The sequence below is a fragment of the Salvia splendens genome, chromosome 19 (assembly GCF_004379255.2).
Source record: "Salvia splendens isolate huo1 chromosome 19, SspV2, whole genome shotgun sequence".
NCBI lineage: Eukaryota > Viridiplantae > Streptophyta > Magnoliopsida > Lamiales > Lamiaceae > Salvia > Salvia splendens.
This window is the reverse complement of record NC_056050.1, coordinates 27,442,755-27,461,169: the sequence shown is the minus strand read 5'-3', so window position 1 is coordinate 27,461,169 and position 18,415 is coordinate 27,442,755. Positions and strand designations below refer to the sequence as shown.

The following is an 18,415-nucleotide window of genomic DNA, read 5'->3' as shown; positions in this document are numbered from 1 at the left end:
GAGATTTTTAATTGAGATAAAATTTAAAAAATCACAAAAGAAATACAAATTTTTTGGATTGAGGAAAGTGGCAAAAATTGTCTTTTATGAGATTTTATGGAGTAATAAATTCCTTATAATAAAAGAAAATTAGAAAAAGTTTTCGAATTGGAATTTGGCTTGCTTGAGCTCAGATTGTTAATTCGAACATTTTGGAATTCAGTTGAGCAATCTCCGTTAACTACTGTAGCTATGGCGATGAGATCGATTTACCGGGGCTTGAGGCGGAACGATTTGCGTTTGTGCTCTTATTTGCACTCTCATGCTACTAGCTTCGGCAAGTCTTCCTATCCCTCTAAGTTTTACCCCTTTTTTGCGAAATTTGTCATTTTACTTTATTGTTATATGATTATAATATGATAAAACGTGTGATTATGTGCAAATCAACTCTTATTATTTTAGAATTACGTGAAAATTACAATCTTTGATTGTGCCTTTCCCCTTCTGCTTTAGGATTTAAGGAAGTTAGGGAGGATGAGAAGAGCCAGATGGTTGGAAATGTGTTTACAAGTGTAGCTTCGAGTTATGATGTGATGAATGATTTAATGAGTGGTGGGCTGCATAGATTGTGGAAAGAAAGGTTGGTTTTTCATTTATTTGCTTACTGATTTTCCATTTCCTGAGCTGGATTGGATCATGAGGTGATTTTCATGTGTTGTTTATCTGTTTTCGAATTTGTGTAGGTTGGTTTCGAAGCTGAATCCGTTCCCGGGAATGAAGCATCTTGATGTGGCTGGTGGCACAGGTGATCTATAAGTATGGAATTGAGTTTGATGAGTGTGAGTTCAGTTTATGAAATTCCATCCAAAACGTATGTATATGCCATAAGAGCGGGGCAGTAAAATTCGAGTCATATCTGTTATTGTTAGATTGTTCTTTTTCATTTCTTTCCTCTATCATTTCTAGTTCCCAATATTATCTGATTGATAGATTTTGCTGCCAAAGCTTGCACATTCTACTGTCAAAGAGTTCATTGTAATATTTTTCGTTCGTTCTGGTCTATTTGAGGTACCGTAAAAAGGACTATGACAATCATTAATCAATGATTTCTCCCTAGATGGTAGTTTTTTACGAATAAAATGTTTTCTTCTACATGTATTATCGATATAGGTCATGTATTTACACTTAAAAGGAAGAATACCAGTGCATACCTTGGAGCCATTTAGTCAATGTCAAAACTCAAAAGCTATTTAACTCTTCACCTTATAAATTGATATGCTTTCTCGCTATCTCTTTTCTGTTTTCATTTTAGTGTAGGGGAACGCAATTTCATGGGTATCATTCTTTTGATAGTTAGGCCTGTTTGGTCTATTATCATCTGCTTAGGTAACGAGACTCTGTAATTTCACAGGGGATGTTGGTTTCAGAATCTTCGACAGTATCCATAGTGTTGCTCATAGGGCTGTAAGAGATGGTCATGATGATAATCTCCTTGGAGAAACTCAAATTTTTGTCTGTGATATTAACCCCAATATGTTACGTGTTGGCAGAAAGAGGGCCGAAGACAGAGGTATGGCGATACTTTATTTTCTGTACTCCACTTACGCAAAATGAAATCTCATATTCCGATATCCCACACATAGTGTTTCTCAAAATATCAATTCTGATTCATTCTCTTAATGGAGTGTTTTCCTGTATCACTGTCAGGGTTGGGAGACAATAAATCTCTCGTTTGGGTTGAAGGAGATGCGGAAAAATTAACATTTGGTGATGCTACAATGGATGGTTACACAATTGCATTTGGAATAAGGAATGTAACACATATAGAAAAAGCTCTTGCAGAAGCTTACAGGTTACATTCCGATTCTATATTGGCCTTCCTTTCTTTTATATGTTTTTGTTTACAACATTATACTGCATTTTCCCTTCACTACATTTCTTATTATTGACTATTTGTTTAGTATATGATTCTTTAAGGATATCATTTTATATTCTGATTGCAATTTGAGAAATCGTTTTGACATTTTACATGTAATACTTTGGATATCATAAACTTGAGTTCCCTTTTTTATTTTTCTACATGATTGAAGCTAGTTTGGACACTCTAACCTGTGCTTATTGCACTTCGAAGGGTGCTTAAACCAGGGGGGAGATTTCTCTGTCTCGGACTCAGCCATGTGGAACTTCCAATTTTCAAAGATTTGTAAGTGTTACCGATATACCCTATGATACAACCTATATTCAGTTCATGCTGTTTGCTATATGCTATGTAGCATTGCCATAGTCATTACCATGGAATTATACTTAAACATCAATGTAATCTTTATGTGGAGTCAAACTCTTCGTCTCTTATACCCAGATATAGCAACCTATGATTGCACCCCTTTGACGGTAAATGGTAGATGGTTCAGTGAGATTGTATCTTGAATCATAGGTGGCATTTCATTGATAATCACTAGTCTTATCGTGAATTTATTGGTCAAGGCAACTGAACTCGATGATTCTTTCTCACATATTTTAAATAAATGGATGTGAATTATAGATGCACTATTCTACTGTTTAGGCAAGATTTTGGCCTCTGATCTATATCCTCTCATAGTTACTGATCAATGTTTGTCTTTCAGATATGATTATTACTCATTTGCAGTCATCCCGAAAGTGGGAGAGCTGGTTGCAGGTGATCGTGAATCTTATCAGTATCTGGTAGAGAGTATCCGCCGCTTCCCCAAACAGGTAAAGTGCTTTTACAGATTCAGAAAACCCGCCGAATTTCTTCAGGCATTGTAACAGCCTTATTTCATTGTTTTTTACTTTTTCATTGTTGTGTTAATGATAGTTAATACTTTCCTGATCGATAATTGCTGGAAAATTCTCATTGTCTGCAACTGCAGGAGAGATTTGCGACAATGATCGAAGAAGCTGGTTTTCAAAAGGTCGAGTATGAAAACCTTGTGGGAGGTGTCGTCGCCATCCATTCGGGACTCAAGTTTTAGGTTCTGTTCATTTCTGTTTGCTTTTGATTACTACTGTTTTGGTTCTTAGATGAAGTAGAATAGCTCACAGATGTTGTGTAGATAGTATAATTTACTACTACTTATGTTTGAAATGGTTAAACAATATGTTCATTTACCAGGAAATATAAAAACTTGAAATATTGCCTTTTCTTGGTTGATTTGATCATGTTGAGCTGAAATGGAGGATGGAAGGCTACCAAATCTAATGTAAGGCTCAGCTAAAATTGGAATTTCACAACAAAAGTTCAAAAAAAAAAATCTAAAAAAAGACATCGGTATACAACTTCTTCAACAAAACTGCAGATAGGGGGGCGGCCCGAGGTCTAGGCTAACCCGAAGGGAAATTAGGCCCTCCTAGCGATATGGGGAGCTTACCTATCGAGCAACACTAATATCTATCGAGCAGATGAGCTTTACCTGTCCTATGGTAAAAAAACGAGCATAGCATTTTTCACTTGAAATACATATTAGGATCGAGATATCTCTGCCTTCTCGTCATTGTATCCCGAAGCCTTACCACTTCTCCCAGCCAAAAATTTCCCCGGGAGCAAATCCGTGCTGTTTATATCTAGACCGTGATATGACCTGCTGGCAAAATATTCAGCCCCTGACTTGGCCGTATTCTTCATGACTGACCGGGATTCTTCATCTCGCACTTGCAAAGCTTTCTCCGTGACGTTCACCAGAGAGAGGATTTCATCCTTCTCTACCTCATCATCATCTTCTCAACAAACATTAGGTAAAATCCATCAGACTGCGGACTTAAATGGCTGGGAAATCCAGATACAAGGAAACTCGACTAAGGAATAATCGAGCTTTTAAGTTTCCGAATTCAAGTTCCAATTGGAAGCCTGACATAGATGATTTGACTTTGGTATCAACTCAAGTTCTCATTTTATAGCTCGAACTCAGTCGGCTTTACCTCAAGCTAGAATTAAGCATCCCTCAGAAGCATAATTACGTTACTCTAAGCCAGCTCAACCCTTCTTTTTAAACCCCTAAAGTCATCTCTACGTTTTCATGTATATGATTGTGTCAAAAGCATCAGACGGCATGTTTGCAATTACCACTCACACGCTCTATTTATTTGGCGAGAAAATTTTGGGTTGGCTCCATTATTACGACCTTGACCTCATCAGAGACAAGTAAGTTGAAAAGAAGTAAAAGAATAGGCACCTTGCTGATCCAAATCTTCAACATAACCACCCTGGATGAAAGAAAACCGTGCTTCCTTAGATTGTTCCCTTTCTACCGGAGTTGAAGCTATCAAATCTCTGAATTCCATTACGTACGCTCCGGTCCATTGACTTCCCCTGGAAATTAAAAATAAAACGTGTGTGATCACCCATAGAATGTCAATGAATAGGACAGGAAACTGATCGGTGCATTCTTAAATATGAACATTGCATTCATAGAATCAATTGTTTTTTTCTGATTTTTAACTAGCATGAAGTTCTTTCATGAAGCATCACAGGATATTACAGCAATTTATTAAAATTAGAAATGAAAATGTGATACTTCGAGATGGAAACCCGATATCCATATTATTTCCATAATGCATCCCTTTGTTTCTTTATCTGGACTTAGGTCAGACAGGTTACCTAATAGAGTACTCCATGGTTAAAATTTATGAACTACTAAAGCTTCGGATATAGATTAGCTTACCCAGAGAGGCAAGAATGATAGAAAACCACCAATGAATATGACATAACAAACATTTCAACTAAAATTAGTTAATAATGAAGCGATCAAAAATCAGTAAGTTGCAGTGAATTGATACCTGTCAAAAGCAAGTATGGCTTCAAACGGAGTAATTATAGGAGCTAAGAACTCCTTACTATCCAACAGAGCTGTTTGTGCACAAGAGATATTAATGAAGACGTCACACTGCAAGGTCAAAATGGCATAACAGCATTACCACTACAAGGTAGGGAAATAAGCAATAATGTCAGCATGCACAAACGAGGTTTACCTCAGGAAAATTGGCCAATTTTGCAGGATTTGGTCTGCCCATTACAAAAGTATAAGACTTTTTTCCAGCTTGTGTTATCAAATCCCGCATTTGATGAATCATATGTAGATAACCAGCTGAAATAACAGTTGCAGGGGAATGCTTTAGCTTTTTGGAATGAATCATGCACTAGATCAAGATATAGGAAGCAAAACAAGATGCAAGACATCATAAACGTATAGTAATGTAATCCTGACAGAAGGATATTGACTATGGCATCTAAAAGACATCATGGACACTTATACAAGAGTAACTCAAATCTGAGTTGTGTGTCAAGGAAAACCAGTTACTTTAGGACAAGGAAAGCGCATGAATGTCTGCACACAATATACTATACCTGCTCCAAGTGTTCCAACCAATATTCCAATCATGTTGGCATCCTTCGCTTTCTCAACCAGATAATACCTACGCCGAAGGATTTTTTTTGATTGAGATACATCAGTCACCAAGCCACCTTCTGTTGCATAATATCTGACTAAAAACAAAGCAAAACATCAGTTTGGGAACAATACCACAACATGATATAGTATGGAAAGCAGATAAAGGCATTGGCAAGAGCGTAATGGTCCCAATTATCAATTCGAGCAAGAAGAAAAGATGTTCCTGGAATCATCTACTAAATGAGGTCTCCTAAACGAAAACTTCATTACTCCAACCACTATGAATATAATTTTCCTGACTAATTTGACAGGAAAAACACAGTAATGTTGCATGGTGCAGAGTTCATGGTCCTTTTTCCTTATCGAGATCGTGAACAAGCTAATAAGGATTATTACCGATTTCACAGTTATTGAAAGTCAATACAACATTTGCAAATGCTGGACCGTCTGAACCAATCCAGAAAACCAAATAATCCTCCATTTTCTGTCCTTGAGGAATCTTCCAGCTCAAACCTCCTATATTATAACTTTGGCCAGATTCATCAGCAGGGCATTCTTGTACAACTTGGCTACCAGCTCCAATTTGGTTTGCAGATGTACAGGTCTCAGATGGGGTAACTACCGAACAGCATACATCAGCATAAAGGAGTTCTAACATGGATGTGGATCCAGATATGCTTGAAACATCAGACGCCACCATTTTTTTAATTTCTGGTATTGCATGTGCATACTCCAGTCCACTTAGAACCTAGTTAGCATAAGCAACAGATCAAAAATCGATATCCATGCAAAGTAGATTAGTAAAAATTATACATTATGCCTTCGTGAACTTCTGACTCATTGGGCACATATAAACTAGCTATCAGCAAGACTATGACCAAGCTAGCAATTATATGCTGTGTAGTCAGAACAGATCAAATAAGATGCTGAAGAATTGATATAACACTTTTATATGATGTTATAAACTTATAGTACAACAGGGTTTAATAATCAGACATATATGTTGTCTTTAATATTATTGAAATGGTCAAAAAATGAGCAGAGAATCTTAAGTTTCTAGGGATGGGACAGGAGTCACTTAACACCTTCTATTTTTAATTCCACGTTTTAGCCATTCTAACACACTGTAGATACAGTCATGCAGTAAACCAAATGGTGAGGCATCACTAGCGTACCAAAATGGGCTTGCCACTTTTCAGGCCATGATCAAGCAAACTCCTTGCACAATCTGATGGACTGATCGAAGCTTTATCAAAAATGAATAACGCAGGAATAGTTGATGTCCTGAGAAGAAGAAGAAGAAGAAGAACATGGCGATCACAAATTACATAAGCTTTATAAAAAATGAATAACACAGGAATAGTTGATGTCCTGAAAAGAAGAACATGGAGATCACAAATTACATAACTAAGTTAAAAGAAAACCTCATACTAACACAATATTTCCCAGACAAGTTTGTATATCAGAAGCCTAAGGATAAAGCAACCAACTTGCAACCTCAATCAATCATAGAAGGACTGATCAAATTATAGCTTAACGTTCACAACTTCTAATGTAAGAAACTTCTTAGCCCAAATTACCGTGGAAATAGAAAGTTAAAGTCATTAATGTCGAAATATCACTGAGCATAGTAGGTACAGAGCTGAAATTTGAAATGCAAAATCATTTCACTGGCTAACACTCAGTTATTTCTATATACAGAACCAATCATATAAACATCCCATGACTACCAAATGACAAATCATTCAAGTGAAAATCGAATCCCAGAGTAATTTTTGGGCATAGCAAGCACAAACACACAACACTCTTACTGCTGCAATTAAGTAAAAAAAAACACGACTTGGCATCAAAACGTTACTAACGAGCTGAGGCAAGTATGGCCATAATGAATGACGCATTCAGCACCAACATGCGCGGCCCCAACTTCATCGACACAGCAGCTTCCGTAAGTAGTGTCAGCCATTACATACAACTTCACTGATGAATCGAGCTCCTGGCGCAGAGCTCTAACCACCTTCATAGAATCCTTGAGTAGCTCATCCGGGAACTTTTATCACCCAAGCAAACATAAAACAACAATTCAAAACAACACATGAAAAAACTCATCAAACAGAACAATTTGAGAAAAACACACACACTCAACGTGTATAGATATGAGAGGTGTCAGTGTATTGCTACCTGCAGAGCTACTCTAGTGAAACCACCACTACAAACGAACTCCGCTACTCGAGCTATTTCGTAATTGCGGTACAACTCCATGGCCAGAATAACTTAAGAGATAATTAAGAGAGAGATTAATCGCAGCAACCCTGTCGAAGAAAAAGATTCGAAATTTCCTTCGGAAATTAGGTCTAGAAATCACGAACTTCGCTTAAAAGAAGCTAGAACACATTACGCAACAAATTCAACTTAAAGACGTGAAATTTGCACCTGATAATGCAGATTCTCAATTTCCACTATCTAGGGAATTCGTGTGGGGCTGGGCGGAGACTGGATTTGGATGATGTGGCGGCGGCTCGGTTAGAGGCGGCACGGTGGTGGTCGGCTGTGCTAGAGAAGATGAGTTTTGCTGTTTCTTTTATTCTATTCTTATACCAATTTAATATTGAAATAAATACTTTTTTCCAAAAATATGATAAAAAAGGAAAATTAATTTTAATTTGCAAAGTTAAATAAGTGGTTAGAATAATTAGTGTATCTGTGTATAGCGTAAATATATATATTTATTTTGAAGGGTTTATAGTGTAGTACGAGTACAATTTTTTATTAAGTATGAATAAAGAGGGAACCTCTTTTTTTATTACATCAACTATTCTAAATGAACAAATTTGGTCCGTAACATTTCATAATATATTTTGAGGTTCATCAACTATAAGTTAATATCAATTCAAATATTTTTTGACTATTTCTAATATTTTCATGACCAAAGTACCTTTAAGGCCATGAGGACAATTCAATCTATTTACCCTCTTATTTTTATTAAAGTATATAATTTTGGATAATTGATTTACCAAAAAAGATATTCCCTTTAATTTTAATTTCAAAATAAAAATATCTTAATAATATTAATATTCTATTACTATTAATTATTTACGTTTAGTTTTACTTATTTGTAATATTTTAAATCATTGTAATATAGTATTTAATATTAATAGTGAAATAACATAGGTATAAATATATGTAAACATTATACTTATACAATATTTGTATATAAAAGTAGTTCAATTTTTTAGATGGAATATTAATTTTTCAATCTTAAAGCTATACATAAAAAATATGTTACTTTTTTAGTGAAATACAAAATTGACAATTAAAAATAAATTAAAATTCATTAACATACACAAAATCTTAAATAATTCAAAGAGCTAAGTTTTATTTTATCTATTCTTATGTACTAATTGTAGTCTAAAAAAATTAGTTGAAATTATCAATAATCAATTTAATAAAAAAGACAATGGCTTCCTTAGTTGAATATGTGATTAATTTAAATCTATGATTGTTTAATTAAATAAAAATTAATAGTTGTTATCAATTGTTTAATATCACAATGTCGTGTCTTATTATTATCATTAGGCCATTTAAAACAACATTATGAAAACTGTTCATAGTTCTCATATCTATTCCCTTGACTATCCATGAATCATATTTTTTCTACTTTATTAAATTTTTATTTCAATGTAGTATATATTATGATTAACTTAAATTTTCAAAAAGAAGAAAATGGATGAATAAAGAAAGAAAAATAAATTAATACTTTAATGAAAATGATAGGGTAAATAGATTGAATTGCCCTTCATGGCCTTAAGGGTACTTTGGTCATGAAAATATTGAAAATAGCTAAAAAGTACTTGAATTGATATTAACTTATAGTTGATTGATCTCAAAAGATATTATGAAATGTTACGAACCAAATTTGCTCATTTAGGATAGTTGATGTACTAAAAAAGATGTTCCCTAAAATAAATGAAAGTGACCTATTGATTATAAAGTACGATATCAAATTTCGTTTATTTGGTATAATTGATAGTTGATGCTACTAATTGATAGTAGACATTAATAACATATATACTAGTAAGCAATCAGCAAAGTGATTAGTAAAAAATCAACAAAAGATAAGTTGTTAATTAATGTACTAGTGATTGATTGGTGATGATATAATATATAGATGGTTGTTAGAACAATAGTGATTTGTTGTTGATACAAGAAAATGAGAAGTAGAGAGATTGCTAACAAATCAGTAAAACGTTTTCAATAGATTGATTGTCACTGTTACAAGAGTTTTTGATACTAACAAGTATAGTTAGTTGTAACGGTCACGTTTGTATATAACAATCGTCCATAGTATTTTTGCTTAGAGGGAACATCATTTTTGGTTTACGAACTTTGCCAAAGTATCATTTTAGGTCCGTGAACTTTGAAAATATCATTTTAGGTCCGTGAACTTTGAGTTAGTATCATTTGAGGTACTTTTTACTATTTCCAAGTTTTTTTTGGACAAAAATACCCTCAATACCTTAAAGTGTATATATTTTTAATAAATTTATTATATACTCATAATTTTTTATAAATATCTTTACAATATATTTTTGACAAATTTTCTAAATATAATTTGACCTTAAATATTATCACTTAAAATTGAATAAAGAACTTTTTTTTAATAATAAAAAATTGAATAAAGATCTTTTCTTGCATGTCACAAAATTAAATGATAATATTGAAGGTCAAATTATATTTAGAAATTTTGTCAAAAATATATTGCAAAGATATTTATAAAAAGATCTTTATTCAATTTTTTATTATTAAAGAAAGTTCTTTATTCAATTTTTTTAAAAAATAATATAAAAAATTGAATAAGCAATTTTACTTGCATGTCACAAAATTAAGTGATAATATTTAAGGTCAAATTAGATTGAGAAAATTTGTCAAAAATATATTGTAAAGATATTTATAAAAAAATATGAGTATATGATAAATTTATTAAAAATATATATACTTTAAGGTATTGAGGGTATTTTCGTCTAAAAAAACTTGGAAATAGTAAAAAGTACCTCAAATGATACTAACTCAAAGTTCACGGACCTAAAATGATATTTTCAAAGTTCACGGACCTAAAATGATACTTTGGCAAAGTTCGTGAACCTAAAATGATGTTCCCTCTTCTGCTTAATGAGTTGTAGTCTATTTTTTATTGTTGTACATGAAAATAGAATGCTAGATACTACAAAACAAAAGGATTTGAGAGATGAAAGTGTTTGCATTATATGATTAGTTAGTCTATGCCGTACATAGCAAAATATAAACCAGTCGAGACTTTATCAATATTTTTTCTTACGTTCATAGTTGCATAAAAGTCGAGATACATAAATATTGCGGATATTCTTGGATGCTAAAGCTAAACAATGGGCGACGCATCATAATTCCTAATTCATAAATCCTTGATGCTAAAGCTAAACAAAGGGTGGTCTCAAGACCTAGAGCATCATAAGAGTTGAGATCTACAACTACATTACCTTAACTAATGCTTCAAGCATAGCAACCCTCATCTTGAAGACTACGATTTTGAAAGATCGCGGGCAGAGCGGGCTGGGTAAGGTAGGGATAATCCCAACCGTCATGAAGAATACCCGTAATAACGGGGAGAGATAAGCCCAATACTAGGAGAAGATCCTGTAGATTCGAAGGCCAGGCTTCGCCATCTCCAGCAGCACCAGCCCCACAGTGTTGGGCGAGGGGTGGCCGGCCACGATCATAACACAGCTGGCCCTTCCTAAGATAAGCCCCAGCTGCAGCTGACAAGCATCATGACCAGCAGAACACGGAGTATATCGCCGCACACCTCTTCACCGCCTTGTCATCCATCACAAAATCTGGCACCAGAAACAATACGATTATCGCTACTGTCACCAACATAAACGTGAAATGTAACAAACAACATGGGTCGATCTCCATACCCGACTGACGTACGTGGCATTTCTAATTACTCATGGCTTTTTCAAAGCCTACTTAGCAAAATGGATTTATCTTGACCTTTTCATTTTCACACTTTATTCTTATCATCATTCTCATTTTCCAGCCCTAAGCGACAAAATTTCAGGCGATGATCACCCACAGAAACATAAGGCGGTATTTCTATTTCTTCACACTGTAGTCATCATGATCGTTCTATTTTCTTTGCCATTAATGGATTTGCTGGTTTCATTTTAAGTTCTCGACTTTAAATCCCTATGAATACTTTTACATAAAAATTAATCACTTGTTACAGATTACGAGGCATTATACACAGCTTTGACTTTCCAATTCGAATCAAAAGTTCAAACCCTACGCCTCTATTACCCAGAATCATCACAGCATAATCTACAGATTTTTCAAAGGTTTATACGGCTAAAATCTACACATTTCTGAGTTTACGCAGTTCCAAATCTGAAATGCAGCTGAGGGACTCGAATTCCGGCTAGGAACGGCGGTGCGGTGGCGGAGGCGGAGGGAGCGTTTGCTGAATTTGGTTGTGAATTCGCGGGAAAATTGATTTCAATTGAAGCCTATCAGTGTGTAAACATAGTAAATAAAATATACAGTCGTGTGGAGTAGTATAATATTATTGGGCCTAAGGCTTTGGGCTTTAAAATATAAATGTGAAGCCCAAATTGTAGGCCCATTAAGTATTTTGGAGTATTATTTTAATCTATATGAAGTTGCGTAGTTAATATTGTTAATAATTCTAACAAAAATTTCTCCACATATTTTATTCGCAAAAGGAGTGCTTAAAAAGAAACGTCTAGCTTATGGTAGAACGGAAGGAGGGAGTAAGTGATTAGAAGATTTTTTTTTTCAAATGTCACTAGAGAGGCGCATATTAAAGACGCATCTCTCAAAGTACAAATAACGGGATTGCCAAATTCAAACTCACATCAACGCTTAGGAACTTAAGCCTGAATTATTGGTATATCATGATTTAGGAGTATAAAATTATGACTTAATAGATCTTTATGAATCGTGTAGATCTCGTATCCTTTTGATTCTTCAATTCCATAATTTAAATTGACATGTTGTCTTCATCGTTTACACCACACTTTTCCTTTACAATTGGCACTATATATGGGAACTGAATCACCTCGATGGCATTAACATAATTCAAAACAATGAAGTTTACCAATAAGAATGATCTCACTAAAAGGAGATGAAAACAAGGAGATCATCCTATTGAATACTCTGCCTGCCTGATTTTCTTTTAGCGTTTTAGAGATGCAACTCAAACAAATATGCAACTCAAAAATCGAGATCGATTTTTGCTTCGAAAAGTACAAATGGATTATTAATATTGTATGTTTGAAATCGCTTTGTATACTATTGACTATCATAATACTCTAGTACATCAGAAATACATTTCAAGTCGAAGAAAAACAAACATTGCTTCGACAAATCCTAAGGGGATAAAAAACAAAACATCTCCTATAAGAAAGGGTTAACCTCGAACAAAACTTCTATATTACATGCTCCTTGTAGTTCGAACTATACTTTGTCAAAGAATTAGAAGAAATCGAAAACCATGTTCTTCAGCTATACCTGTCTGACTGTCGTGATGGCAAAATTGTGAAGGATCGATCACTGAGAAAATGATCAAGAGAGCTGGAGGGCGATCTCTTGCAGAAGTAACTTCTTCTGCGAGGCGTTTATAACTCCCTTACATTCTGCATCCACCAACACCTCCGTCATTATGGCAGCTGCATGACCTCTAGGTCCATCCACCCCAGATGCTCTTCGAAGCATAAACACCTAACGACAAAGGAGTTTTGAGTCTTTTCAGTTCAAAGAAAATAACAGTGTTCGTGCTAGATATGCAGGACTCGTACAGACCATAAAGCATGACTCGAATTTCAGGTGAAGTTTGCAAGGTGTAAATATCCACTCTTAGCAACATTATTCGCGAAGATATTTAACATTCTATAAATGATCACAGTTTGGATTATAATAAGAGTTGCGAGACTACACAGCTGACCTCTGTATACTTCAAATGGAGGACGAAATTCCAACCATCTACATCTGGCGTTCTAATGAAGCTACTTCGTCGTACTCAAATCCAAATATATTGTGTATAAGTATATCATAGCATTGCTAAGAGTATATGAACATCATATTTCTCGATCCATGTCTATATATTGTATCATATGCATATGGAGCTGATGAGTAGATGCAGGAACTCATAACGTCCGCATTTTGCACACAAGAATCAGATAAAGGATCATCAAATAGTTCTCGATAAAGCGGATTAAATACCTGTCCATGATGTGTTATTTCTAAGCATCCAGGTTGCTGAATAAAAGGTTCCCCGTCGATTTGTACAGGAAAAGGACTGGACACATGTAACCTTACAAGTTTCCCTTGTGCTAGCCTAGTTGCCTGTGAAAGTCCAACCTGCAAGTACAAATTAAGCGTTAGTTGATCTTATGCAAAATATATATCACACATTCAGCAAGTATTTAAGACCATATTTAATGCATTAACGTACAATGCCGATATAATCACAAATGGCATAACTTCAGAGATAAGTGATGACTAGACGACAATCAATCAACTATAAAACTCAGACTAAGGTTAATAGACACGTGCGATTAAGTAAACATTCAAACCTGAAGTTTTCCCAGGTGCCATGATCCAGTAACACAGACAACTTCAAGCGTTTTGTCATGCATGTACTGGTGATTGAAATTGTCATCGTATTCATAATCATTTTGCCAAAGGTCAACTCCACCCATATAGCTACCAATGTTCAGCACAATTAAACCCTCAGCATCCTGAGGGGACAAAAATCAATATAAGAAATTTCTTGAGAACGTGGAGAAATGAACATAAGAAATTATATCAAACACACGAGAATAGGAATTTGATAAAAAGGAGATGGCTTTACTTTTGGTATCTCAATATCTTTCCCGTCAACTTCAAGCCAGACTTGCCATGGCAAGTCTGCACAAGCTCTGCCCATCATATCCCTAGCACCTTCTTTGGCATACCTAAGTTTATTTAAAAACTGTTCCAAAATGTACGTTAGCCATCTTTGAGAAACTTAATTCAAGGTCTGTATAAAGTTGCCAGTGCATATTTTAACAAAATATACGTAGGCAAGAGGTTACAAACTTCATGCCTGGCTGTAAAACTTTGCTGGATTTTCTTCCCTATCTGTATGAAACTCATATGCAACCTTTGCATCACATCCAATACCTGTAGATTAAGAACCACAAAATTAGTCAAATTAAATGATAGAACAAAAACCCTAGATAAAACAAAACATTTGATAACTTAAAAAAATCTGGACCCAGCAAAGAAACAAGTCAAAACAATTTACTCTTTGCATCTGCCATAACAGAAATGGTGAAGGCTCTTCTACCTCAAACCAAAAGAAGTAGTACTAAAAAGAAAATAATTGCACATTACCTAAGTAATTCATCATGAACTTTGATTTTACGGTACTTGGTGACTTTTCTTCAGTTATGTTGACTTTCCAGCGATCAAGCATTGTCACTGCCGCATTTTCAACGTCGGTCAAGAAAGTGCTTAAGGTACCTTGTCCTTCGACAACAGAAAACCCCCCACCCCAGTGCAGGACCCTTGACAAATCATTTCCAGTTCCTAAAGGCAGAACTGCAACTGGTGGAGGTGACTCATAATTGTACTTCTCTATTGCATCAAGGACCCAAGCAACTGTTCCATCACCACCACAAACCAAAACCCTGAAGTATTGCAAATTTCTGAACAGCTCTAAGCCAGCCTCTGGACCTTGAGAGGAACTGAGTTCAACTACCTGGAAAAGAACAACCAATCATAAGCCAAGAAACCAACTACACGTTAAAGTGCACTTTGAAATAGTGAGAGGCACAATTTAACCTTTCACATTAAGTCTATAATTCTAAACTCCACATCCTAAAGGAAAACTTTAACTACGTAATAAATTAGTAACAGTTCTTATAAAGTCAATATATTATAATTTTCAGATTCATAACTGAATACTCCACAAATTACATTATAATAATTATATTTTAATCTTCATTTTTGTTGAGCTAAATACACTAACACCTAAAAAGATTAATTTGGTCTTTAAAATTTGTCCTCTTTGATAACTTTTCTGAAACATTACTGAAATACACTATACACCTACTAAAATCTAAAGTTTCAAGAGAGGCGGCATACTCATGGACTTGGGCATACACATTCTTGCTGAGAAGGTAGCAGATACAAAGATGATGTACTAATCACATGGTATAGTTCAGTTAGAGTGAGGTTACTAGACTAAAATAATCCATCTAAATTTCACGTTCACTAAAACTTTCGTTCATTTCCTTCTTACTCACGAGTTTTCTTTCGCAATATTTTATCATGTGTTCTAATTTGGTACTCTTATAGAAATACTTCAGTGTACACAATGCCAAACTTACCATTCTTCATAACTAAAACAAATTAATATTAACAAAGGAGAATGGGAGAATTATAAGTCATGGCAATATGAAACTTCTACCTGTATAGGGTTTAATAGCATGTTCAACCTTCTGTGCAGGAGAGGCCCGTTTCGTGCTCCACTTTTGGCATTAATGAAGACCAGAAGGGGTCTTGCATCTGAAGGTAAATCCAGAATAGTATAGTTTTTTAATCTGTGACAAGCATCAACTGATTTCTTCTTATTGACTGATGCTTTCGTTGTGCTTTTCTTATTAAGACCCTTGCTAACGTTCAAAGAATGATCATTATCATCTTCACTGCTAGAAGTCTGGATTCCAACAAGACCCTTAAGGACAGTAAGAACTGCTGTTTGGGCAGTTGGATTTTCTGGTTGCTTACCATTAGTGAACCGATTTCCATGCCTATTCCGATGCCTCTTTTTTCTGGCCTGTCCATGGACTGTAGAAGCAATAATTTCTTCAGTAATGGAACTTAATGTCTCAGTTTCAACACCTTTGACATATAGGGGAGAAAGAATGATTCTTCTGTGAGCACCTAGATCACAAACATCGCCACATTCCTCGGACATTTTCACTTGGCACTTAACATGTATAATCCGTTGACACCACAAGCAATACCAAGCTGGAGATGCATCAATAAAAGGGATGGCACAAGGTTCATCACAGTAAAAACAAAAGGCTGACATCTCGGGATTGTCGTCAAGATTAAACCATCTCTCTGACCAGTGGTGCTGAACTTTACCATAACCAGCTTGTGCAACACATTTACAATCTTTTGCTGCAAACTGAGAACAATGAAAATGAGCTGCCACACCACAAACACGACATCTATGTATTGGCGACCTTGATATAGGTTTTGCTCCTTTATTCTGAGGGTAGATTAGAGAAGTTAGGCACACACAGCATGTGGATGGCAGGCTACCAGAAGAAACATCTTCCACCCATGTATGATGCGATAGGGGAACTTTTAGATTCTTCCACGCTTGCTTTTTTGCCCGGGAAGCAGCTTTAAGCCAATTAAGAGACATCGATCTCTGCCATTTCAGGAAGGCATAAACAATAGCTAAAAGTCCAAAAGACCCTGTAATCAGCCATCCAAAGATATATCCAGAATCCAGACTCGAACTAGCAAGGAACCGAAGAAGAGGAATACTCAGTTCATTCATTGTGAATGACACTTCATTATTCTTCAAAATTCCAAAGGGAGCTCCACAGTTTCTGTAGAAAAATAAATTCTACAAGTCCTTACCTACAGAAACTACCAAAACCAAATGACACATCAAAATCAACATCCCCTAAAAGAATGACCAAAAACAGCACAAAACGAGGCAACCATTATTTCCAGAAACCTAGCAATTACCAAAAATGCTATACTTGTATTTAATCAATATTCAGATAATCACATGCATAAACATGGTAAATCTACTCATTCAAACCCTAAAATTGAAGACCAGATTCTCGCGCTCAATCCAATTCAATGGATCAGACAGCTAATTATGAACAAACATAGTAAATTCCACCAAATTGCACGGCGCACATCTCTAAATCGAGCAGAAACAATGATTTCCAATAGTTACCCGCGGATCATCGCAACGCAAAAAGAAAACGATGAAATTCAAAAATTTCGCATATCTCGAGAGAGAGAATTCACCTGCGTAGAAAGAATTGGACGAAAAGAGAGATCGAGATTGAAGGAAGGGGAGGAGAAACCAAGATTTACGGCGGTGGGAGGGAGATCTTGGGCGATATTAAAGAATGAATAAAGTAAGGAGGGAAGATTGATGAGGAAGGAAGGAAGGAAGCTGTCGCTTTGAGTATTGAGGAGAGAGAAAGTACGTGGCGGGACTTTCCTACGCGAAAAACACGGCGGACCTACCCATAACTGTATGCTTTCTTGTCGTTTTTCTATGCCCAATCAAAATGGCGCACATTGCCAACACATGATCGAATACAGGTGTAGCAGATCGGGTTCGTATTTAAGCTTAATACGTGCTTTTTTTTTTAATTTTGGCACATTAGGTTCGGTGATTATTATGTCAACATGATAATACCTCAACTCGTATGATTTATCATAGAGACTAGTTCGTGATTTCCTATATGATTGATTTTTAATTAATTATGAACGTTTTTGTTGTTTTATGTTAGTTATATGTGTTTTGCTTATGTATTTATAATACGATGTTTTAATTTATAAATTAAAATTAATCTATAATTAATTATGTGTAAATCATAGATTTATAGATATTGTGCAATGGTTTTTCATTATTTTAAACCGTGTTTGTTATCTTAGCAAAAATATGTAATGACTTCCTAATTTAGTATTGTTCGTATGGATTCATCGAGCACGAGAAAAGTAAACAAGACATTTAATATATATTTATAAAAGCATGTGAGGATTATGTGTCTAAATTGTATTGATAATGGAATTTATGTAATTTTAAGATTTTAATAATTAAATTAGATGCTTAATTGAATTATTTGACATTTCATAAATTTAAGAAAATATAATTATTACCAAATAAAAGAGATATACGAGATATTGATAACATACAAGATGTATTTAAGATCTCTAAGCCGACTATA

General features: G+C 35.0%; 3 protein-coding genes across 3 annotated transcripts; 1 reads left to right on the top strand and 2 right to left on the bottom strand.

Moving 5' to 3' along the window:
* Nucleotides 1–146: 146 nt before the first annotated feature.
* On the top strand, nt 147–3,142 carry LOC121780220 (2-methoxy-6-polyprenyl-1,4-benzoquinol methylase, mitochondrial-like). Its single transcript, XM_042177754.1, has 8 exons — nt 147–316; nt 493–619; nt 723–784; nt 1,391–1,549; nt 1,687–1,831; nt 2,111–2,182; nt 2,604–2,712; nt 2,871–3,142. Exons 1-8 carry the CDS (start codon nt 232–234, stop codon nt 2,970–2,972), a joined length of 861 nt encoding a protein of 286 aa, XP_042033688.1. The 5' UTR covers nt 147–231; the 3' UTR covers nt 2,973–3,142.
* Nucleotides 3,143–3,196: 54 nt separating this feature from the next.
* LOC121780219 (2-(3-amino-3-carboxypropyl)histidine synthase subunit 2-like) lies at nt 3,197–7,955 on the bottom strand. The gene is made up of 10 exons (XM_042177753.1): nt 7,815–7,955; nt 7,563–7,693; nt 7,247–7,431; nt 6,560–6,668; nt 5,781–6,132; nt 5,342–5,479; nt 4,966–5,081; nt 4,774–4,880; nt 4,170–4,306; nt 3,197–3,714 (listed from the first exon to the last, which is right to left on the bottom strand). Exons 2-10 carry the CDS (start codon nt 7,641–7,643, stop codon nt 3,461–3,463), a joined length of 1,479 nt encoding a protein of 492 aa, XP_042033687.1. The 5' UTR covers nt 7,644–7,693; nt 7,815–7,955; the 3' UTR covers nt 3,197–3,460.
* A 4,712-nt stretch (nt 7,956–12,667) lies between these two features.
* On the bottom strand, nt 12,668–17,658 carry LOC121780111 (diacylglycerol kinase 2-like). The gene is made up of 8 exons (XM_042177631.1): nt 17,484–17,658; nt 15,892–17,090; nt 14,814–15,180; nt 14,524–14,600; nt 14,290–14,409; nt 14,012–14,176; nt 13,659–13,796; nt 12,668–13,157 (listed from the first exon to the last, which is right to left on the bottom strand). The coding sequence occupies exons 2-8, from the start codon at nt 16,996–16,998 to the stop codon at nt 13,002–13,004; spliced, it is 2,130 nt and encodes a 709-aa protein (XP_042033565.1). The 5' UTR covers nt 16,999–17,090; nt 17,484–17,658; the 3' UTR covers nt 12,668–13,001.
* Nucleotides 17,659–18,415: the final 757 nt, after the last annotated feature.